Source organism: Micropterus salmoides, unplaced genomic scaffold (assembly GCF_014851395.1).
Source record: "Micropterus salmoides isolate LMB-PRFRI ecotype aquatic unplaced genomic scaffold, ASM1485139v1 Ms_hic_scaffold_21, whole genome shotgun sequence".
NCBI lineage: Eukaryota > Metazoa > Chordata > Actinopteri > Centrarchiformes > Centrarchidae > Micropterus > Micropterus salmoides.
In genome coordinates this window covers 2,545,352-2,570,538 of record NW_024041262.1, presented here as the reverse complement: position 1 = coordinate 2,570,538, position 25,187 = coordinate 2,545,352, and the positions used below count along the sequence as shown (strand labels likewise).

Below are 25,187 nucleotides of genomic sequence, written 5' to 3'. Positions count from 1 at the left end.
CATATCCTGCATGTGTGTGGGTGCTTACCTGGGCAAGTTATAGAGTGGTGCCATCCTGAAGCACGCAACCACTGCTCTTTTCCTCTGTTTGGACAGCAGTTTGTGCCACACAGCCTTCTTACTGCGCTGAGGATGTTCAACCTAAACACACAAACTGAACCACTCAATACGGGAGACTTTCAGTTGATGTAGCTCACCATCTGGAGGCCACGTTGCCCACACCTCTTGGACAACTGGTTAGATAAGTGTATAACATTACTGTATTCAAAGAACAGACATGCTTATGTCTGTTTTTGGAGGTAATGGACAATGGAGTGCAGGCCAACGTCTCTTTTCAAAGCTGGTCTTCTTCAGGAGGAGAACAAATACTCAAACAAACACACCTGGTCTAGGTGGAAGAGGACATGAGCAATGTCCAGGACTCTGTCCACGGTCTTCTCTGGGTCGGAGGTGTCCTCATAGTGGTTTGGGAGGTCTCTGTATAGAGCCATCTGCCAACGAATAGCTGGGTCCTCCAGCTGTACAGGAAACATACGTACAGTCACAAACACACAGAGGACATGCATTTAAATGTGTGTCGAGGCTGTGCACTATGACTACTATGAGTATATACTGTAAAGTCAGAAAGCCAAATATACTTGCAGTATGCTGACTTTTTACAATTACAAGATCAACGTCATCTTACCTTTCCTTGCAAATGGAGATTGTTCCTAATGATCTCTCGAACTTCATCCTCTGTATCTTTCTGTTGACGGAATAAAGGCAGAGTGCATAAAATAACAAGTCTTGAATGGCATATAAAACCAGTCTAGTGATATCATAGGCAAAAACTATGTATGCAGTAATTTGGCTGAAATTATCATAAGGCAAAGGCAAAGCAAATGTATCTTCAGTTCACATATGAGGCAGTTCCAAAAGGAATTGGGAACGAAATATAAAAGACTGAATGAAAGAATGTGTGACCATGTATACAAATTTGGAAACATCATTAGAAGGTTTATATCATTAGAAGATCATTTAAAGGTGGGGTGAGTTGGGGCACACCTTAAATCTTCTGGCAATGTGCACCACAAGTGTGGCACATTGTCTCTGAATCAAGCTTCTCCGATCGTTAACCTACTCTTGGTACAGCAAGAAAATGTTTTGCAGAGGACATAAGAGGTCTGTCTGTTTCATATTATACAAGCAGAGAAGTAGTACTATTTTGGAGATAAGCCATTTAGAGTTTTGTTCCACTAGTACAATTACAATTTCTATTCTCTAAAAAAACATGAAGTCAGCGCATGCTCTGGAGAACTGGTGAGATGTGTTCTACACTCTTTGTCTTTGTCAGGATGGCAGCAGCATTCTGAACAAGCTGCAGCTTTTTAACAGTTTTTGATAAAAGGTTGATTTTGTAACAAATAATTTAATGTGTTTGCTGTAGTTTAGTTAAAAGTACAATGTGTATGAATTCAGGTCATAACTACTGCTAACTGCCAGTAGCTAGTTAGCTGTTCAACCAACTTAGCAGGCAACAGAACTGGGCTCAGCAGCCTCCCAGTGATCCCAGTTGGAGAGGGAACACACCAACGGCATCAGAGAGGTAGAATATTTTTCTACATATTACTCAATGAATTAAGGGTTTATTTCAACCAACCCTTTTGGTGAGTTTTATTTTGTTTTTGTTAAGTTTGAATGAAGTGTGTTTTGCGATAAGTGAACATGGAAATTAGTTCAGAAAAAGAGAAAATCTCCCAGGTGAGACTACAGAGACCTGAACAATACTATCATACAATCGCAATTTTGTTTTGTCCATACTGAGTTGGAGAAAGTTCTGGGATATCCAGTCATTAATCCGGTTAATGAACTGCATTCATTTTTCAACAGGATGAAATTCATCGGAAGAAAGGTAATATGTAAAGTTGAGTATCATCTGCATAATCAAGTAAAGAAATGTTGTTTTTGCAAATAATATGCCCAAGTAGAGACAAAATGTTTCTGTTCTATAATTATGATGTTCCATATCGTCTATCAAAGTGTAAAGAATGATTAAATCAAGTGGTTTATATTTTCATATGGATGTCTCATACCATCAGAAAACAGTGTCATAATGTATTAGGCGAGTGGTGTTTTTCCTACTTGGGTGAAGCGGTTCTTAGCCAGTGCGATGAGCTCTTGTTCTCCAGGGGCACACATGTTGAGTCCAACAGGCAGCAGGCGCTTCAGAGCGGCAACAATTAGACTCGTCTGCATAGAGTATCGATCTCCCTTCCTCTTCATCTTCTTCCTCTCCTGGTCTGAAACTATTCCCTGAGGCAGTTAAACATTGGAAGACAAGACATACATACATGGATCACTTAAATTTCATGTTATTTCCTCCCTCGCATTTAACACAAACACACACATAACAAGCAATATACAGTAAACTTCTGACATGTACACCTTGATTCCGTCCACACCCATGTGCCCATACCTTTGACATCTTACACTTAGTGTCAGTGATGAGGAATGACATGTTGTTGATTTCATTCTGGACCACAAAGTTCTGCTCTTCTCTCTTAAAGTTCTGCAGATAGATGAAAGCATGACACCATTCAGTACTCCACAGTCACTTTATCTGATGCTGCATTGGGTTTCACATTCTTGGGTTGAAAACAAGGTCAGATTGTTGATACATTGTGGTGGTTCAGTGACAAGTTAAAAGGACCATCCACATTGTGTTAAGTTGAGATCACATACAGTACACAAGTGTAACTTTCATTTGTCTGAACGGGGTTCAGTTGTGCTAAGCAGTCGCTGGATAAGAGTTCAGCCTTTTTCTCTCCCCTCAGAAAAACCTCTACATGTGAATTACAGTACGCAGTACAGAGGTCATGATCTAAATATTGCATGATAAATATACAGTACTTTCTAATTGTTTGTCATTTTGTACTGGTAAGAACATTTCTATGGCTTTATAGAAGCTGTGGAGTGGATGGTTGACTCTCAGTGAGATCAGCAGCACAACCAGTCCTTTGGAGGGTGTCATTTGATTCAGCATGAATTATCAAAAATACCAATAAGTGGAGTTTTAAGAACCTGATAAAAATTACTATGCTCTGTCACACATACCATTAGATCTTGTCTATTGCTCCCTCATCTACCTCTCACTGTGACAATTTAAATCAGCGGCATATTATTGGTTTCTTTGCATCCTCCTGGTGATTTTCTTACATGAGACTTGGCCCAGAAGATGAAAACCTCAGCCACCATGCGGAACACCTCCTCAGCCTCTGGGTTGGATTCTTTCAGCCATCTGGCCCTGTCAGTATACAAAGACAGTTCAGTGATAGTGGCACTTTTTAAAGTTTCATTGTGGAGTTTTAGACATCTGGCAGCGCAACGAAGCTGTTTTGAAGTGGGACCCTATTTATTTGTCCCATGCTCAGTCCTACCAATGGTGTCCCTCTATCCTATTGATCAACAGGTGGCAGTAACAAGCAAAGACAAGCAGAAACACACCAACAAATGCAGTGGATGTAAACAATTCTGAATTTAAAATACCTAAAAATCAGCTTACCAAATGTTTTATGTGCAAGGAAATGCATTCAACATGTTTGTAAGAGCTCAAGGATACAATGTGTTTTGGTGAGAAATGCTGGATGTAAACATAGCTTCTGATTACAAGAAATCTCCACAGGTCCCCTTAAAGCATAACAAAGTACCCCATGTTGTAGATGCTGGCTATTAGTGCAGTCATCCTTTCTCCAAAATACAGCAAATATGCAGCTTAGTGTTAGTAATACTGAGCATCTGCAGGACAAGCATATAGCTTGTATTGCTTTTTTGTAATTAATCACACTTAATGCAAGGTAGTTCATATATGTATAAGCAGAGAAGATTTCGACCAGTCCAATCAGAGCACTGTACCTGTTGTAGTCAACAAATCGTATGAGGAGAGGGTAGAAGGCATACAGGTCTCTGACCAGTATGGTAAACTGGTCCATGATGAGAAGTTCCGTCTCTGACATCTCACCCCTCCCCTCTGCCTTGCTGTGTTCCTCATCCATCAGCACAACTGCTGCTTTCTACAGAACACAGTAATAGATAGCTTTTTATTCATTTGAACACTAAATGTAATGTTATTTTAGTACTGGCGGTGTTATGATCATACTTGTCAGCAAGTATGTATGACTGTTATAGGACATTATAATCCAGTATGAAAGCTTATGAAAGCAACAGCTCTCTCTAGAGAGAAAGGGAGAGATAAAATAATTTTATAAATGTCTGAAAACTAGTGCAAGAAGATACTAATAGATGGGAGCTGAACCAGTTATTGTGTTATTTTGGCAGATGAAACTAAATCATTTCAAATTCAAAGAGAACGCAAATGGGCTGATATATGTGTTAGTAGAATGTGAATTAGAAAAATTTAGATTGAATTTGTATTGTTTAACCTGAATAATTGTAGGCTACTGAAATGTAATTTGAAATCGAATTTATTAGTTTGAAACTGAATACCAGTAAACTTGAAACTGTAAGTAATATTATGAAATTGCATTTAGTTGCAAGTTAAACTGTATTTTAGCCTCACTAAAAATTCAACTCTTTATATACTTCTTTCAATTCAAATTCGCTTTTCTCATCCCATTTTCAATCCACAAGATTCAGTTTTCAGTTCAGATAGACACTTCTGGGTCCTTGAGGAAGAGCAATTGAGTGCAGATCAAGCCTGCATTCTTTCTAGCAGCCAGCAGGGGGCAACTCGACAGAAAAAAAAACCTGGTTCCATCAGAAATAAAGGCAAAATAAGCATTCTTCCCAACTGATTCATTACCTCAGTTAATACTTTCATTATGAGTTTATGATCTCAATCATCAGTTTCAAGTCCTTTTCAATACAGCATGATATTCATTTAGTAAAGTTTTGTCCCATTTAATGGAAACTAATGGATAAAGCAGGGTATGCTTTAGGGTGGGACTACCTTATGGTTACCTTACGCCACGGCACCATTCTCAGGTTTTCTTATGGAACCGGGCTTAATTTTTCAGTGGAGTCACAGTGCACTGAAGTGCACTGAAGTGTCTGTTGGAAATAATGCAGGCTTGATCTGCACTCAATTGCTCTTACTGAAGGACCCTGACCTTGAAACTGAATCTTGTGGATTGAAATTAAAATGAGAGAAGCGTAAAGTATTTAAAGAGTTGAAATTTTAGTGAGGCTTAAATACAGTTTCAGTTGCAACTAAATTAAATTTCAAAATTTCAAGTTTATTGGAATTCAGTTTCAAACTAATAAATACAATTTATTTATTTATTTATTTATTTCAAGCAAAATAGTGTGACAACAGAAAAGATACACAATAATAATAATAACTTATACACTTATGCTTGAAATGGAGTGGGAAGAAGTAAAACTTATTAAACCCCACCCCAGTCTATCAAAGAATTTATACATACAAAAAATAGCTGCTTCCTTCATCAATAATCTCAAAGAAAAAATATTAATAATTAAAATTAATAATAATAATAATAATAATAATAATACAACATTTAGAAACAGTGGATGCACAAGTCAAAACCACACATTCATACCATACATACTAATAATATACAAATATTTCCACAGGTAACAATGCTTATCAAATACCAACAATGGTAGACGAAATACCACAAGGGTACATAACAATGATTATCAAATACCAACAATGGTAGATGGAATACTACAAGAGTACACAATGACGAACAACTACCAACAATGGTAGACGGAATACCACAAGGGTAAATAAATGACAACTAATCCAACAATCTACACAACATGAATACAATCAAACCTCATTGTCATTGTAATGGACCAGACCTTTCGTTTGTAAAGACGTTTGAAATTGTGAATGCCTTGACACTGCTTTAATTCAAGCCCCAGATTATTCCACAAAGTAACCCCACAAACAGACATAGAATAACTCCTCCTGGTGGAACTCGCCATTGGTACCGCAAAGTTTCCAAATCCTCTCAAACTGTACGACTGCTCCTTATGAGAAAACATATTTTGAATGTTCACAGGTAATAAATAGTGATACGCTTTGAACATGAACTGTGCATTATAAAATTTTACAAGATCCTGCATTTTTAATAGCTTTGATTTGAGAAAGAGAGGATTTGTGTGTTCAAAATAGGCAGCCTTGTGTATAATTCGTATAGCTCTTTTCTGTAGCAAAAAAAGTGACTGTATTACATTTTTGTAATTATTGCCCCATACCTCTACACAGTAGGTTAGATATGGCTGTATTAAAGCACAATACAGGGTATGGAGTGCATTAAAATCAAGGATATGCTTAACTCTACTTATTATGGCAAGGCTTTTGGAGACTTTTGTTGTTATATGTCTGATGTGGGCATTCCAACTTAGCTTGTTGTCTATCATTACACCTAAAAATTTTATTTCCTGAACATTTTCAATGTGTACTCCGTCTATCTCAACCAGTTTCTGTGAATCAGCTTGATACTTTCCAAAAACATCACTTTGGATTTATCTAGGTTTAAGGATAATTTGTTACTTTCCATCCATTTTTTAAATTTACTTAGTTCTTTGTTTATAACGCTAATCAGTCACTCCAAACTATCGTTACTATAGAAAATATTTGTATCATCAGCGTACAATACACATTTAACCAATTGAGAAACATTGAAAATATCATCAATATATAAATTAAATAATTTGGGGCCCAATACTGACCCCTGCGGGACACCACAAGCAATGTCAAGACATCCAGAAGAGAGCTCACCCATTTGGACAAACTGTACTCTGTCGCTCAAATAACTTTTCACCCATTTCCCAGCAACCCCCAGTATTCCATATCGTTCAAATTTCTTAAGTAATATATCATGATTAATGGTATCAAAAGCTTTTTTAAGATCTATAAAAATTCCTATTGCATGTTTTTTGTTTGTTAGAGCCTTCGATATTTCTTCTGTAGCGTCAATTATGGCCATCGAAGTTGATCTGTTGGGTCTGAAGCCATATTGTCCTTCATTAATTAGCTTATGCTTATCTGTAAAAATTTCTAACCGTTTGTCAAAAACCTTTTCAAGGATTTTTGAAAACTGGGGAAGGAGAGAAATGGGTCTGTAATTAGTAAAGTGATTCCTATTTCCATTTTTGAACAATGGTATGACCTTAGCAATTTTAATTTTTCTTGGCACACAGCCGTTTTTAAGCGACAGGTTACAGATATGTGTTAGAGGCTTTATGATATAATTATAATAATTACAATAATTATTGTCTTTTTTATTAGTACCATATCGATGGAGTGACAGTCTGTAGATAACTTGTTTTTGGATTTTTGAACAATATTCATTATTTCACACTCACTGACAGGAGAGAGGAAAATAGAACAGTCATTTTTTCAGTGTTCAACTTCAATTCTTGGTTAGGAATTTTAGCTGCTAAGTCAGGACCAACATTTACAAAGAAATTATTGAAATCATTTACTAATTTATTCATATCATTGTTTTCTCCATTAGAGTCAACAAAATATTCCGGATAATCCGTTATATTCGATCCTTGCTTAATGACACTATTTAATACTGCCCAGGTTCTTTTTATGTTAGATTTATTAGCAATTAATATTTTTTCATAATAATGTTTTTTCGCCATTCTCATTATAGCTGTCAATTTATTTTTGTACAGCTTGTATCTGTCCTCAGCTTCTTTGGTTTTCAATTTAACAAACAATTTATAGAGGTTTTTTTTTTTCTTACATGCATTCTGCAGGCCTTTGGAAATCCAAGGGCATTTTAGATTTTTTTTCGGTTTATTAAATACTCTGATGGGACAGTGCTTGTTGTACAAGGAAGTAAATATTTCTATAAAATTATTGTAAGCCACTTCAGTCTGCATCTCTCCATAAATAGTATTCCAATCTTGTAACCTTAATTCTTCATTAAATACATTAATAGCTTCCTCAGTTCGTACTCGTCTATAGTTCACATTGCAAGTTTTAATATGTTTAGAAACATTACAGTCATATATAGTAAAGACTGGTAAGTGGTCAGTGATATCACAGATCAATAGACCATTAACTGTTTTGTTTAAAAGGTTGTTAGTAAAGATGTTATCAATTAAAGTTGCACTGTGAGAGGTAATCCTACTAGGCTTTGTGATGGATGGAAATAACGACATACTATACATCCTATCAACAAATTCACAGGTAGGTTTGTGGTTGTTTGAGTTCAAAAGGTCAATATTGAAGTCCCCACATACAAATAAGGGCTTATATATATATCTTCAGAAAACAATTTCACCATCCATTCATTGAATAAGTCTACACTTGATCCCGGTGACCTATAGACACAGCTTATAATAATATTCTTTTGCTTTTCATTTTTTAGTTCAATAGTTACACACTCCAGGACATTATCAAGTGCTATTGACAGGTTATTTACTATTGAAAAATGTACTGTTTTATGGACATACAGTGCAACGCCACCTCCCGTCTTGTTTTGTCTGTTGATGTAGTTGAGGTCATAGTCCTTTATTTCAAAGTTGATTCCTTTGTCATCTTTAAACCAAGTTTTGGATATTGCTATAACACTAAAAGGATGAATAAATGACTCTAAGTAATCAAGTATTTCGCTGTAATTGGAGTACATACTTCGACTGTTGAAATGGATAATAGACAATTTACCTTTTGTAATCAAGTTAGTATTATACTCTGCATTAGTATAATACTTACAATTAATATTTAGTCATTTATCCCATTGCTTGCGCTTCAGTACATATGTAGACATCAAAAGGGGCTTCAGCACCTGCCCTTTTTAAATCTAAATAGGCTATCAGGTTGGAAGATGAGACTTTGGAGTTCCGATTCTCTGTATGCAGCCCCTCCAGCTTCTCTCCCAGCACTGTTTTTCTTGGCTTGTGTGGAGGTGAGTGGTGATGAACAAAAGACTAAACTACCAGTTTACAGGTAATTAAACAAAAGACAAAAGACAATTTAGGCCCATGTCTTACTAACGCATGACTCGTGAGCTGAGCTAATGTAATAAGTTAGCTGAAGTTTAGCTAAGGCAATATCTCATGACCATACAACCTAATGTACTGATGGAGACACTACAGGTGAACACAGTAACATTTGTGTCTAATAACGTCATCACAATCGCCACATTGATATGCGAATTAGGCGTTAACAAATTAAAATACGCCAATTTGCACACGTGACAAGTCACTGCGGGTGAACGGGATAAAGAAAATAACTAAAGCATATCACCACAAAACTTCCCCAGTTAATGACTTACATCAAGAGTTGGCTATTTTCCTCTGAAATGTGCTTTTTAAATGTGCAGATTAGCTTGTTTTGGTTAATATAGAATAAATCTACAGATGTGACACTAAGTCCATGTCACTATCAGTAATTGTATGTGTGTGTGTGTGTGTGTGTGTGTGTGTGTGTGTGTGTGTGTGTGTGTGTGTGCATGGTGAATGTAATATAATAGCAACAATAATAAAGTATTTGATCAATACATTAATGTATTCAGGCAATTCAGTATTCTGTTGCTTGGCTGTGTGAAGCTGAAGGTTATCTTTACTCATTTGGCATCTTGCTTGTGAAACAAAAAGTATTTAAATAACATTTATTTTAATTATTCCTGCAACCCAATGCCACAGTTTAGTGTGAAGATTTATGTGAAGTGTTATGTATTCCAATAACACCTAAATAATTGAAACGATTTATTGCCTCGTGAAAAATAAACAAATTATTAATGAACTATGTCATAAATATATACCTGAAACCAGTAGCATAGAAAACCTGCACACTGTGGCATAGTTTGCTTTGCTGTCGCCTGCTCCTGTGATAAACCTAGTGAATACTAAAGAAGACCGTGGTCTCTGTGTGAACTCATTATTTTGCAGAAAAGTAAAAATGTTGTTGAGTGAAGTGAGCCCCTGCCCAGCAAAATGTCTGTGCACGTGCCTGTACACATGTATATACTGTATGAGTACGTATGTATTATTTGAGTCCACCTATATTCTAATTAGCTAGATAACAATCTGTAATACATCATACAATGACAAGACTTACTTTTTTGAGTTTCTCCATCAGAGGCAGGAAGTGGGTCTTGAGTAGCTGGGCTTTGGCCTTGCTGATGATTGGCTGAGAGAAGACTTTGAAGCAAGGACAGAGATGGGGTTCAATAATGAAGCAAAGAACAAGGACTTAACAGGTATTAACTATCGTTCTATTTCGTATAGGCACAGACACACCTGCCAAGAGCATAATAAAACAGTCCCTGCCCGACATTACGCAGTGTGCAATAGTGCACCACACATGCTCAACGGCACGGCATAGTAGAATATCACATTTTCACCATGCCTAACACGGCTGGGGACGGAGAAGGGAGCCCTGCAGCTGTGGAATTTGGGGATTCTGAGACATGAGGGAGCCACAGAGAGGGCAGGCAGATTGCTGACTCTCTTGGCAGATGTCGTGCCAAAAGCAGTGCAGTTTTGGCGCAGAGAAACTTCAGCTCCGTGGACTCCAGGGGCTGGAAGGGGGCCTTGGATAGAGTGCATAAAATCAGATTGTGGAGCTGCGGGACTAGACAGGCCTGTGCCTGCGCATGCCCTTCAGGAAACGCTTCACCTGCGGGTGAGCAAACAAGTGTCCACCCCCAGTGTGGGAGCGTCCTGAGAACTCAGTGACCACAGGGGGCACTGAGCGTTCTTTCACACGGCAAAGAGATCCACCTCTGCCTCACCAAACCTGCTCTATATCTGGGCGGGTCAGCGTTGCGTGTGTGATGTCCGTACGAGATGATGTCATTGTACTTAGGGGCCCAGTGCCAAGGTCATCTCTCTCTCCTTAGGTGGGCTGCGCTTCTAAGGGGGAGATGGAGGCGCGTAAACGCTGTTACACACAGCCTGGTAAGGGGATGAGGCTCTCAGGGAAGCGTGAGTGTGCGGGCCGTCTGCACTAGACGGGGTTGCCGTGCACGTCGGCTCATTTCCACGCCGCCCAACCGCGTCAGGGATAAATATGTGAGAAAGCGTCGATTGACTCCGTAGAGACAGTTGCAGGCTGAGGGACATGCTCTTTAGGGCTTTGTTTTTGTTTTATTTCAAAACAAACGTACAAAGTGCTTGAACTTGCAGACAGGGCACACATTTCCCCAAAAGCGTTACTGGCATTTGCCAGTCTTTCATTCGTGCTCCAGAGGGTTGGCCCAGGACTGGGAAGGCAGGCTGGGGGGCTGGCTGTTGCTTGTGTGCAGCAGAACTGGATGATGGGCGGGAGGGCAGGAGGTCCTTAAGGAGACTGCCGAATGATGGTGGTGGAGATTGAAACTCCGCGGTCCCCTGGAAAAGCAGCACAGGGATGGAAGGAAGCAGGAAGTCCAGGGATTCATCCAACGAGTGGGTGGGCTGCCACACCTCCTCATCCTGCCAGGCGAAGTTGTCCACTCGCCGCGGCTACTCCTTCGGGGGGTGGAGAGCGCAGTATGGACAGCTCATGTGGGGGGTGAGTGCTCGGCCAGCTTGCGAGGCAGGCCTCACACCGGGGATGGAGATCCCCGGGCAGGATGAAGTGTTAGGATTTATTATTTATATATTATTATTGATGCATATCAACTGGAATCCTTGCTTTTTTCACTTCTATGTTTTTAATGGTAGGGCCCCACATTAGCTCCTGAAAAGGGTCCTCAGCACTGAGGACCACTGCGCGCACACGCACACACACACACACACACACACAGTGTATTGTCATGTTTACCAGCTAGTCTTTTCATCCAGGCCCCTTCATCTATTCCCAGGTTATTGTAGATTATCTTGAGAATGTTTCCCAGCAGAGTGTTCATGTGTTCAGAGGTCACAGAGGTGCAGCAGCTGTCAGCTTTTTCTGGGTTGCTCTCTGGTCCGTGTTCCCACCAGTGAGACATGTAGCTGCACAACATTGGCAACACCACCTACAGAAAAAGGAAAAATGCATACTTCAGGTTAAACTATGATGAGTTATCCCAATGGGGATATAAATGCATTTTGACCCATTTAGTATTTACTATTTAGTAACAGTGGGCAGCCAGCTGAGCAGCGCTGAAGGAACATCTCTAGTTCAGAGGTTTGGTTAAGGGTCAATGGAAGATATTTCTAATACCTAACTAATACTTTTGGGATAAGAAGAAACTTTGAACTTTGTCAGTTAATTGTATATCCCACCTCCATGACATGGGGCATCTGAGTGTATCTCATGCCAGACTCTGCCAACTCCATGATCTCCTCTAGAGCCTTTTCTAAGTTTGGGATCAGCGGACAAACCTCACCAACCTGCCCTGGAAGACCTAGAGCTGAGAGGTGGAGAAAGGATAAATACAGACATGAATGCATTACTTAATAATTACATGTATTAATGCTGTTAAGTTAGCACTTACCACAGTTAACACTGCAGTTAGTCTACTGTTACTTTTGGTTCATGTTATGTCAACATTAGTAACTTCTACAAACTCAGTGCTCCTTCATTAGAAAGAAAGGAGGGTTAACTAGTGTTAGCTGTCTTTCTTTCATGGGTCCAGTTCAGGTGATGGAAAATGACTAGACCAGAGGTCACTAATAGGCAGACAGCAGTCTGGATCCGGGCCGTCAACCTAGAGCTGATCTATTATTGAGACTTACTACCTCGTGACGGAGCATTTATTTTTTTTAACCTGCGTGGCTTTTCTAGCCTTTACTGTACTGGTTTAGCCGCCCAGGAAACTCACAAACCAATCGCATGTGCTCCAGTCATCTTATGTGATGCTGCTCAGCCAATCAAATCTGTGCATTCGAGTCGAGTCCGCGAGTGAGATACACAAGACGTTTTGGAAACACACAAACTGAGGAGGCGAAAGAGAAAATAGATTTCACATGGCTTTTAATCAAGAATGTACAGATTCTTGTACATTCCTCCCATGGGCAGTTCAAAACCAAAATATCTCATAGATCTCCAATCCTAGCCACTGAATGATAACACAAGTTAGTGTTATGATGTTCTGGACCTTTGCTTCGGGAAATTTTCTCTAACTGGACATCTTTAAATTCTAATTGAATACCCCTAGACTAGACTGTCAAAGCTAACAGAAACAGGTAGTCCTGTAACCTTAGCACTCTATATACTGTATTACTCTGTAATCTGAGTCTCAGAGTAACATACAGAGTGCTGAGTTGCATACAGAGTAAAGACATTATTGTTACCACAGTACCACCTCCTCATGAATGAAAAATGCAAGCAAACAGAGCAGCTAAACACTGAAATAAAAATACAAATTCATCAGTACCCGCTCTGTCTTTAGCTCCTTTGCTGTTGTAGATGGAGAAGCTGTTGAACTTGTTGATGTGAGGCTCTAGGAAAGCAACAGGGAAGGCTGCTGAGAAGGCAGCTAAACACTTTCCTAATGCTGGACGCTGTCTGGAGAGGAGACAAGACAAGAGGAGAGATAGAAGAGAATAATCAATTAATCAGTGTCAAAATTAACAAGTAATATTTCTTCTTTTGTCTAAATATACAGTGCCCAGTATAGTATAAGTCTGTGCATTCCTCACCAGACAGCATAAACCTGATGGCTTGTGTTTGGGTGTGCAGTCTTGCAGGTGGACCAGTATCGGTCTTCATGTTCATGGGTTTAAAAACACAGAGATGTTGTGTTTGTTTCAACAGATGCTGGTCTACCTGAAAGACTGCACCCAGCGGTATCCATCACTTTGACAACGAGCCCACAGATGTGAAATAGCTGGGACTTCCTTCAGTCAGAACTGAAGAAGCCTCTAGATGAGAGGCGCAATGTATTCGAGTATTTATTGAGTACTGCCCTTATTTTTAACCCACCTTGGATTTTTAAAGTAGTGTTTCTCCTACACAAAACAAAAGCAAATTAAGAAAATATCTTCAACAATTGTACAAAACGTGAAGCATTTGGAGAACACAATGCAAATACATACAACACAGCCAAATACACAAACACACTGCAAACATACACAACCCAACCAAATACACAAACACACTGCAAACATACACAACCCAACCAAATACACAAACACACTGCAAACATACACAACCCAACCAAATACACAAACACACTGCAAACATACACAACCCAACCAAATACACAAACACACTGCAAACATACACAACCCAACCAAATACACAAACACACTGTAAACACACACAACCCAACCAAATACACAAACACACTGCAAACACACACAACCCAACCAAATACACAAACACACTGCAAACACACACAACCCAACCAAATACACAAACACACTGCAAACACACACAACCCAACCAAATACACAAACACACTGCAAACATACACAACCCAACCAAATACACAAACACACTGCAAACACACACAACCCAACCAAATACACAAACACACTGTAAACATACACAACCCAACCAAATACACAAACACACTGCAAACATACACAACCCAACCAAATACACAAACACACTGTAAACATACACAACCCAACCAAATACACAAACACACTGTAAACATACACAACCCAACCAAATACACAAACACACTGCAAACACACACAACCCAACCAAATACACAAACACACTGCAAACATACACAACCCAACCAAATACACAAACACACTGCAAACATACACAACCCAACCAAATACACAAACACACTGCAAACACACACAACCCAACCAAATACACAAACACACTGCAAACATACACAACCCAACCAAATACACAAACACACTGCAAACATACACAACCCAACCAAATACACAAACACACTGCAAACATACACAACCCAACCAAATACACAAACACACTGCAAACACACACAACCCAACCAAATACACAAACACACTGTAAACACACACAACCCAACCAAATACACAAACACACTGCAAACATACACAACCCAACCAAATACACAAACACACTGCAAACACACACAACCCAACCAAATACACAAACACACTGCAAACACACACAACCCAACCAAATACACAAACACACTGCAAACATACACAACCCAACCAAATACACAAACACACTGCAAACATACACAACCCAACCAAATACACAAACACACTGCAAACACACACAACCCAACCAAATACACAAACACACTGCAAACATACACAACCCAACCAAATACACAAACACACTGCAAACATACACAACCCAACCAAATACACAAACACACTGCAAACATACACAACCCAACCAAATACACAAACACACTGCAAACATACACAACCCAACCAAATACACAACACACTGCAAACACACACAACCCAACCAAATACACAAACACACTGCAAACATACACAACCCAACCAAATACACAAACACACTGCAAACATACACAACCCAACCAAATACACAAACACACTGCAAACATACACAACCCAACCAAATACACAAACACACTGTAAACACACACAACCCAACCAAATACACATACAACCCAACCAAATACACAAACACACTGCAAACATACACAACCCAACCAAATACACAAACACACTGCAAACATACACAACCCAACCAAATACACAAACACACTGCAAACACAACACAACCCAAAAAAATAAAATAAACGCACTGCAAAAATACACAGCACAACCAAATACACAAATGCGCTGCAAATACAGAAAACACAACCAAATATACAACTACTACTGCTACTTTCAGATTTTCATGAAACTCTTGGTCATGTCATTATCTGTATATGCAGCATGTTTTCTAAATGCTGCAGAAGTGTTGTCAAATTGACGTTTTCTTAATTTGCTTTTGTTTTGTGTATTTGCATTTGTGTCTTCTTGATCTGCAGTGAGTTTGCCATTGTGAATCACCATTACTACAGTAAGTCTTGCATTGTGTTTCTGCCACCTTAACCTTGACCTGAGCCTAAGCTAATTTCATCAACAAATCCCTGATGTCATCCTGCTGCCTCCACTGTCTGCATATGGGTCCTTCCCCTGTTGCCAGTCTCCCATACAACCATGACACTAATGGACATACCATCCTGGCGTGTGGACATCAGTGAGAAAATCAGAGTAAACAATGTTGATTTTAAGTTGTATTCGATTTTACAGATGTGGAAGAAATCATGATCCTGTACTTTAAAGACATGTGTCCTGTAGGGCATACTGTACCTCTCTACATAGATGCTTTTGTTGGTTCCCAAAAAGTAGAGACTGTTGAGAATTCTGTAGCAGGAAACCTGGACATCATCAACTGGAGAAGAGTGGCAAACAAAAAAGAACTTTTGCAGATTACATTTCAAAGACATCTGTCCTTTCTTTTAATGGAAAAACTAATTTCCTTTTTTTCCTGTAAATGACCAATTATTAAGTTTTGCATCCGAATGAAACGAGAATCCATTTTATTTTGAAAATCTAATATTATTCTCCTGATTCAAACATAATATGAACACTACATGTCAGTACGCACATACAAGGTCTTCTCCAAACATGTTCTGTCCGATGTGTTCAAACAGAGAGGAGAGGACGGGCAGCAGGGCGAACGTAGTGTAGTTGATGATCTGAGTGACACCTCGAGGCTGCTCTCTGCTGTGGGTGAACTGACCGAGCTTCAGATTCTCCTGTGTCTTCTCCAGATCTTCTGCCGCACTATCGAAGTACGACCGCAGTGCTGCCTTTACTGACTCCAGACCAGTCTTCATCACTGTCCTGATATATAGTGTGAGTTAGGTTTTACATTATCTTTTTAAGAGATATTTCTTCCAACCAAGTAGATTTTAATAGACAGTACAAGAAAAAACACACATTCTACTAATATTGTAATCACTGCTACTCAAAAGAATGCAAACAAATGACAAACTCTAATAATAAAGCAAAACAAATGAACAGCCAAACATTAAATCACAGGTGAAATATCAGGGTAAAATGCTTTTGAAGACTGAGCCTAAAGTTCAATCCAGAATGTCTACATGGGCTCAACATGCAATGTTCATGTGCAATGCATGTCTGACTTCCAAGCCACACTGAAATATCAACTTTTTTTCTTAAATGACTTGTTTTTATCTCTTCAATCCCTAAACAAGGCCTTTTAATGGTTGATATATAAATCAAATTCTAGTCTGATTCCTTTCAACAAGTTTCTTTGGCCAACTACTGCTTCTACGGTCTGTAGCGTTGCCTGTTTCTTTGTGCTTCTTCAAAAGAACTGGGACAGTACATCCCTGTCTGCCTTGAAACGTCTGCCTGGGAAAGACCTTGCTGATCCAGTATAACTACCTTGTGTCTTGTTGCTGTTCTTCCAGTTGCTCTTCTCTGTAAATGCACGCCAAAGTCAGCCACTGAGTTTGACAAGAATCTGTGCTGGGACATATCCTGTTCACCTTATATATGCTTCCTTTAGGCAATATTGTCATGAAACAATCTATAAACTTTCATTGTTATGCAGATGATACTCAATTATATCTATTGATCAAGCTAGATGAAACTAATCAGTTATCAAAATTTCAAGTATGCCTTCAGGATGTAAAACCTGGAAGACCTGTAATTTTCTAATGTTATTGTACTACGGCCCAAGCACCTCCGAGATGCATTAGTCACTCTGGATAGCATCGCACTGGCCTTCAGCACCACTGTAAGGAATCTCAGAGTTATCTTTGATCAAGACATGTCCTTTAACTCTCAAATTAAACAAACTTCAAGGACCACCTTTTTTCACGTATGTAATATTGGGAAAATCAGAACCATCCTGTCTTAAAATGACATGCGGAAAAAGTAGTCCATGCATTTGTTCTCCTAGACTTCTAGGTTGTATTACTGCAATACTTTATTATCAGGCTGCTCGTCGGGCACCATCTTATCTTAAAGAGCTCATTGTACCTTACTACCCCACCAGAGCACTGCACTCCCAGAATGCAGGGCTACTTGTGGTTCCTAGAGTCTTCAAAAGTAGACTAGGAGCCAGAGCGTTCAGCTATCAAGCTCCTCTCCTGTAGAACCAGGTTCAGTTTGGGTTCAGGAGGCAGACACCATCTCCACATTTAAGAGTAGGCTTAAGACTTTCCTCTTTGATAAAGCTTGTATTTAGGGCTGGCTCAGGTGTGTCCTGAGGTCCTGACCCATCCCTTGGTTATGCTGCTATAGGCCTAGACTGCTGAGAGACTTTCCATGATGCACTGAGATCCTCTCTCCTCCTCACCATTCCCTTTCCCGTAGTCTTGTGCTTTCTCGTCCCTCTCCTCTCTCCTCCTATCACTTTCTGCAGGTGTTTCTGGCTCTGGAGCTGTAGAGTCTAGATTTGTGGTTTCAAGTCACCTGCTGCTACCCTGTTCCTGCTCGACAGCCTTTGCTACAATTATTATTACTACTCCTATAGTTATTATTATTATGATTCATATATCATGGTTCAGCTCAAGGTTTCTGCCTCTTAAAAGGAAAAAGGCCTGTTGTGCTCGTTTATGGTGAGAATTGGTGGGTCTCTGTAAATAATATCAAAAACAGTCATGCTAGGCCTGCTCTATATGAAAAGGACAATGAGATAACTGTTGTTGTGAATTAGCGCTGTAAAAATAAAATTGAACTGAAAAGGATAGTCAGTAGTCATCTTTAACACTATGGGACAACATGCAACAGCTTTACCTTCCCTGGTATAATGAGGCACACACACATCACAGTTCGTGTCATTTCTTACCTGGCATCCAGGCTTTGTCCCAGTATCTGCAGACAGTTGACTATAGATGTGGCATTGTTACCTGGGAAGTAGACAGGGTCACATAATAAACAGAAACCCCTCTCTACATAGTAGGTAGGGTTTGTGGTTTCTATCCGTCAGGGATGTGAGCACAACAGCACACTAAAACAACAGGGGAAACAAATCTGAAGAATAACATCCATCATGTATGTGCTTTAGAAAATGACACAGCAGAGCATCATATTCAAAGAAAAAACATGTTCCTTTAAAAATAAAACCTAAAGTTAAAATCATAAGTGGGGATACTCATTTTATTTTAAATAGTACTGGAAAGCAAACATCCAGACAGCCAAATAAATACCAATAATAAACATCTTTGCCCAAATGTGTCCACTTGAGTCAGGTTTTAGTCTGCAGAGGTGGAACATATTTTTACTTTGAGGAATAAGACACGGTGCTTTGGTACAAGTTGCAATACACACCACACACACACCCACCCCTGCTGAGCAGAGGATGAGTATACACACACCCACAATATCATGCATGCATGCACGCACACACCCACCCATGCAAACACTATTTAAGGATGCTCTTGAGCTTTCTAATGTTCATCCTCTAAGTGTGTCTCTGTCCCACACAAACATGTTACTGATCACATACTGTAGCACATATTTGTCTATCAACACATGCAATCAATCTATAGGATAACTTATTCGATAATGTGTCTCAGATATGTACAGTAAGGTTAGACCTTCACTCAGTCCTCAGTCTTCCTCACACAAAAACATGGTGTTGACTTATATTCATTCCCAGATGTTAACCTTTAGAGGTACCATGTGGAGCTTTTGACCACTAGTAGGACTATGGAGCAATGTCTGCCCATGTAGATTCATGTTTTGTTGTGATGCGATACACATCCCCGCCGATGGTTTCACACTATTCCACTGATGTACAGGTGGTGGTAACACGTCACGCAAGAAACACATCAATGTGCCAACAGAAAAAGACAGGAAAGAAGACTGCCACCATGTAAAAATGGATATGCATATTAAAATTTTTAAGAAAAATTGGCATCGCAAATGTTTTATGAGGGAAATGTATTCAACATAGTCCTCAAGGATACACGCATTTTGGTGAGTAACACACCCTGTGGTACTTCTACATTTAAAATCAATGTATTTTTTGCCTTGAAACTTGGGTATGGTACCACTAGTTTAGAGAAAGATTTTAAGCAATGCTCCGCCCTACCAGTTTAGTCAGTGCACTACAATGTAGTGAATTTCACCTGCATTACTGATTTTTGGGGCCACTTGGGGTAGCAGACATTGTAAAACACGACCCTTCATCAACTTTTAGGGTGAAATGGCTAATATGCTAGCATTCCCAGCTCCTCCTCCCCACATCTCGACACATTGACATGCTGAAGTGTCCTTGTCCTTGCCATGTGTCCTTTGTTTTTAGCTAGGACGAGGTTTAAGGAATCCTGTGTATAGGTTCACTGTTGTGTGTGTGTGCGTTTCTGTTTCTGTATTATATTGTATGTTTATATTTATGTTATATTTTCCTTTATTTTTGTGTTTTATTTATATGCCTGCTGCAACACAAATTGCGCATTTGGGACAAATAATAAATGATTGGTACTAAACAGTGGAAAAAGGGCTTATGTTCACCAGCCAATCGCTAACTGTGTCCCTTTCTGCTGGGCAGGTAGTGTTTTAAAGATTTCCCCTTTGCAACAACACCGATGAGATGAGGGCAGTTAGACTGAACAAGAACAGTAATGTTAAGGGCAGTAAAACCAAACCAATGAGCTGAAAGACGATATTAAGGTCAGTAAAGATGAGAGCAACTGCAGAGTTGGTAATAATTATCTGTGAGTTTGCAACTTGCATGAGCAACCAAGTAATCATGGATCACATGACTGCAATCACATGATCCCCATGTGATCCACTGTTAATGTAAGTGTACTGATCACAGTCGGTTCCCCTCATTTCCCCCTAACAGACATCAAGATCATCCTGTCTAAATATGTCAACATCTTCAGCAGAGTATGAAACCATTCATACTGCACTTAAACTCACTCAGAACAACAGCGCAGGAGGAGCAGAAGTGGAAGCATTAGGCATGAACGTCCTTACCAAATAAGGATATCCTATGTCTGACAAGAACTCCCAGTTTGCAGAAAAGACTGAAAAGATTCAATGAAATGAGAGAGGAGGAGGAAGAGAGGGAAGTAGAGAAAGAGATAAAAGAAAGGTGTGAGACAATCAAATTAGAGAGACTCAGAGAAAGACAAAGAAGAGCAGGAGGGATACACAGTCACCGGCCACTTTATTAGGTACACCTGTTCATTGCTTGTTAGCCAATCACATGGCAGCAACTCAATGCGTTTAGGCATGTTGACGTGGTCAAGACAACTTGCTGAAGTTCAAACCCAGCATCAGAATGGGGATTTAAGTGACTTTGAATATGTCATGGTGCCAGACGGGCTGGTCAGAGTATTTCAGAAACTGGGATTTTTACGCACAACCATCTCTAGGGTTTACAGAGAATGGTCCGAAAAAGAGAAAATATCCAGTGAGCGGCAGTTGTGTGGATGAAAATGCCTTGTTGATGTCAGAGGTCAGAGGAGAATGGGCAGACTGGTTTGAGATGACAGAAAGGCATCTGCAGAACACCATCTCTGAACGCACAACACGTCGAACCTTGAAGCAGATGGCCTCCAGCAGCAGAACACCACACCGGGTGCCACTCCTGTCAGCTAAGAACAGGAAACTGAGACTACAATTCACACAGGCTCACCAAAACTGGAAAACAGAAGACTGGAAAAATGCTGCCTGGTCTGATGAGTTTAAATTTCAGCTGCGACATTCAGATGGTAGGGTCAGAATTTGGAGTGGACAACATGAAAGCATGGATCCATCCTGCCTTGTATCAAAGGTTCAGATTAAATCATCTCAAACTGGTTTCTTGAACATGACAGTGAGTTCACTGAACTCCAGTGGCCTCCACAGTCACCTGATCTCAATCTAATAGAGCACCTTTGGGATGTGGTGGAACAGGAGATTCTCATCATGGATGTGCAGCCGACCAATCTGCAGCTGGTGACGCTCTCATGTCAATATGGACCAAAGTCTCTGAGGAATGTTTCCAACACCTTGTTGAAAGTATGCCACGAAGAATGAAAGCAGTTCTAAAGGAAAAAAGGGGTCCAACCCTGTACTAGCAAGGTGTACCTAATAAAGTGGCCAGTGAGTGATGTCAGGCTGAGACGTCACTCAGCTCAATGACGTGTGTGTGTGTGTGTGTAATACATGTGTAGAAATAGCAGTCTCCCACACACAGTCGTGGTCGTATTTCACTTACTGACAATAATACATGAGAGTGAGTGCTACACCCTGCACCTGCTGGCTTTCTATCGCTCTATTGTCATTTGCCACACTCACCTTGTCACCATCTCTTTCTCCTTGTTGGAGGCGTGGCCACCACTGCTGATTGGATGGATGGCTGTGGACAGGAAGTACAGCCTGTGGTTTTTAAAGTACTGATCCACCAATGGCAAGACAACCTGAGGAATTAATGGCATAGGTACACAGTGTAATTACTTGTGTCTGTCTTTCAGCACCATCACCTGTATATCATACCCCAAATTGATTTTATGTGTTAAACTGCACTCACAGTGTGAACCAAATGCACATTAATTATGACTTTATAAGGAATAACTAGAATTAATGACAGTTCTAGCAACCCTTTTGAAATGATTTGTTATACTGTCAAAGAGAAGCTTGATGACTACTGCTGGATAACTGTATAATTATTGTATCACTGTCAAGTTCACTGGTTTCTTTAGACCATACAGACCCATATTTAAATATTTATTTATTTTTCTCAAACTTTAACTTAAAAACACTCCAAGGTCAAAGTAAACGTATCAAAATACCCAGCTGACTGATGAAGCAAATACAATAATGGGTTCTGACCTTTCCAAAGAATTTAATCTGCTGTTCATGAGGAATCTTCTCTCCCTTTGGTCTTGTTCCCAGATCTAAGTGACAGGTAGAACACAATCAAAGACAATAAGGTCTGGATAAATTTGCATGGTGACATCTGACATCTGCACATCTCCTCAGGTGGTTGAGCTAGGAGCAAGATCTTTCCATTTTCATTCTCTAAAACATGTATGACATTAAACATTATGTTCAATTTGTGGAGTCCACCGAAAAGGGTCAGTAACCCCTAACCCACTGTGTTCTTCAGTTTTTAAACTGCACCAAGGGGAGTACACTTGCAACTAAAAGTGTCTTCTTTCTTATCTAATGCCATTTTCATACTGGACTAGTATCTGGGTACACCATGGGATTGAGGAATTTATTCTACATGTTAAGGCAGATTCACATGAGCCATCAAAAACAGATGATATCTGCAGGTATTTTAACCACACAAGCCTTGACAATAATAATAATAATAATAATCACAACTTTATTTATTGACGTAGCAAACAAAAGTACAAAGTGCTTCACAAAAGATAAAACAGGGAGAAAAAAGGGCATGTATCAATATAACACTAGTGTTTCCAATAGTAGTAACAGTCTCCCTCACTATGCTGCATGTAGCATCGCTAGCATTTGCCAGTACATAGTATATAGGTTTGCACAGCAAATAATAAGGGGATGTTTGACACATTGTGTGGTGCTAGTGTGTCTTGTACAAAATCTCTGCACTGTCTTTCTAACAAGGACACTCCTTACTTCAGGGAGTCATTGATGTCAACTGGGTATTATAACTATTGTGCTTTCTCGTCTCTCTCCTCTCTCCTGCTAAAGCATTCTGTGGTTGCAGGCTTCCTGCTGCCCCCATTTTCCAGCTCGACACCCGCTGCTACAATTCTTCTTATTAATCTGATTATTATTATCATTAATATTATTATCATTATTAGTACTATTATTCGTCTTTACTAATGTCAGTATCACTACCCCATTTACTGTTGTTTTGATTTTCTGTATTGATATTGCATTTGGCTGCTTCTCTCTTCTCTGTTATATAAATATATATAAATATATATATATATATATATATATATAAAATTGAATTGACATGAATTACAAACAACTGCATTTCATTTACATTGAGATAAATGGTGCTTATTTTATGAATTTGAGGTAGTCGCCCACTCTGCACATTGTTGTTATTTTGGTAATGTAACACCTTCCTCTCTACACCAGCCTGAATCATTCAGTTACATACAGTACTTGCATGGCATGCACACTGCATTATATAATTTCTTTATCATTCACTGAATAACAGAAGTCTCACCAAACTCCATCATGTGTTGGTGCGCCTGGTCTACATATGTGATGAGCTGCTGGAGGAAGGTGTAGGCAAATCGTTTCTCTATAGCTGGAGTGTCCAGCTCCTGCGACTTCACACCTCTGAAAACAACATACACACTCTGAGAGGAATGAGCTGACATTTTTTGGGAAATACACAATGTTTTCATGTTACCCAGATTCACACGAGATAGGTCTGAGACGTGCTCAGATTAGCTTAGCACAAAGACTGGAAGTAGGGGGGTGCTGCTAGCTTAGTTCTGTCAAAGATACAAAGAAACACACAGCTTCCAATTTGAACAATTGTACAGCTGTCTTATTTCACAGTGGTGTCTTGTTTATTAGCATGTTTCAACACTACTTCTTGAACGACAGCATTGAATGCACACATATTTAAAGTCCTAGTTGTTTGGTATTGTGGAGGGCATTATTTATTTCACTAGCTAGGCTAGCAGTTCCCCTCTTATTACAATCTCTGTGTTATGTTAGGCTAAACATATCCCAGACCTTTGTACTGGACACATAGATATGAAATTGACTGTGGGTCAGACATTCTAGCAAACAAGCACATTCCCGGTAATGTCAGACTGTCCCTTTAGAGAGTAGTAGAGCTCAGTAGAGATCCACACTGTACTATGTCATCAGGCAAATCTCACAGCTCATATTTGAATTCAATTGATAAAATTCATACAAAATTCAAATGCTCTTACAGTACCTCCAGTCTGTATGTAAAGTCTAGTCTAGTCTAGTTCATACCTGGACACTGTGTAACCATTGATCTGCAGGAACTTGAGGATGTCTTGTGCTTTTTCTCTGTCTTTGGATTTCTCTTTGGCAGTCAGTGTATCATAGGGGACCAGCAGAGGATGGTTTCCTCCACCTGGAGACAACAGGAACACAACAGGATGGAGAACAGGCTGACACGAAAAGGACCCTTGTTTGTTTGAGCACCTCTTTAAAGGATCAATTCATAGTTTTCAGTCACGTGACATGCGCAGTGACCTGGAGGGCAAAACACCAGACCAACGTAGCAGCTCACACAGCGACTCCCCCGTAGAGACGCCGCAAAAGCAGTCAGATTTTATTTATCACCTTTCAACTTAAGAAAAAGAAAGATATGAACACAAAGACAGTGTTGGGCATATCCGATCCATATAACGTTACAGCATCTGCTGATTTCTACTGTTAAAAAACCGTCAGGTCCTGCCATTGCTCGACTG

At 39.6% G+C, this 25,187-nt stretch overlaps 1 protein-coding gene across 1 annotated transcript in view; it reads right to left on the bottom strand.

Annotated features, from left to right (window-relative positions):
* The window catches only part of ryr2a (ryanodine receptor 2a (cardiac)), a 208,275-nt gene that overhangs the window by 38,756 nt on the left and 144,332 nt on the right, over window positions 1-25,187 (bottom strand). Inside the window, exons 62-80 of the mRNA XM_038735834.1 lie at window positions 24,724-24,847; window positions 23,954-24,069; window positions 22,621-22,685; window positions 22,087-22,208; window positions 20,779-20,828; window positions 18,641-18,701; window positions 16,424-16,662; window positions 16,126-16,207; window positions 13,269-13,399; window positions 12,175-12,302; window positions 11,732-11,924; window positions 10,043-10,125; window positions 3,892-4,049; window positions 3,196-3,283; window positions 2,456-2,548; window positions 2,122-2,292; window positions 686-745; window positions 384-518; window positions 29-141 (exon numbers count right to left, since the gene is read on the bottom strand). Coding sequence (XP_038591762.1) covers window positions 29-141; window positions 384-518; window positions 686-745; window positions 2,122-2,292; window positions 2,456-2,548; window positions 3,196-3,283; window positions 3,892-4,049; window positions 10,043-10,125; window positions 11,732-11,924; window positions 12,175-12,302; window positions 13,269-13,399; window positions 16,126-16,207; window positions 16,424-16,662; window positions 18,641-18,701; window positions 20,779-20,828; window positions 22,087-22,208; window positions 22,621-22,685; window positions 23,954-24,069; window positions 24,724-24,847 — 2,212 coding nt within the window. The remainder of the gene's footprint in view (window positions 1-28; window positions 142-383; window positions 519-685; window positions 746-2,121; window positions 2,293-2,455; window positions 2,549-3,195; window positions 3,284-3,891; window positions 4,050-10,042; window positions 10,126-11,731; window positions 11,925-12,174; window positions 12,303-13,268; window positions 13,400-16,125; window positions 16,208-16,423; window positions 16,663-18,640; window positions 18,702-20,778; window positions 20,829-22,086; window positions 22,209-22,620; window positions 22,686-23,953; window positions 24,070-24,723; window positions 24,848-25,187) is intronic.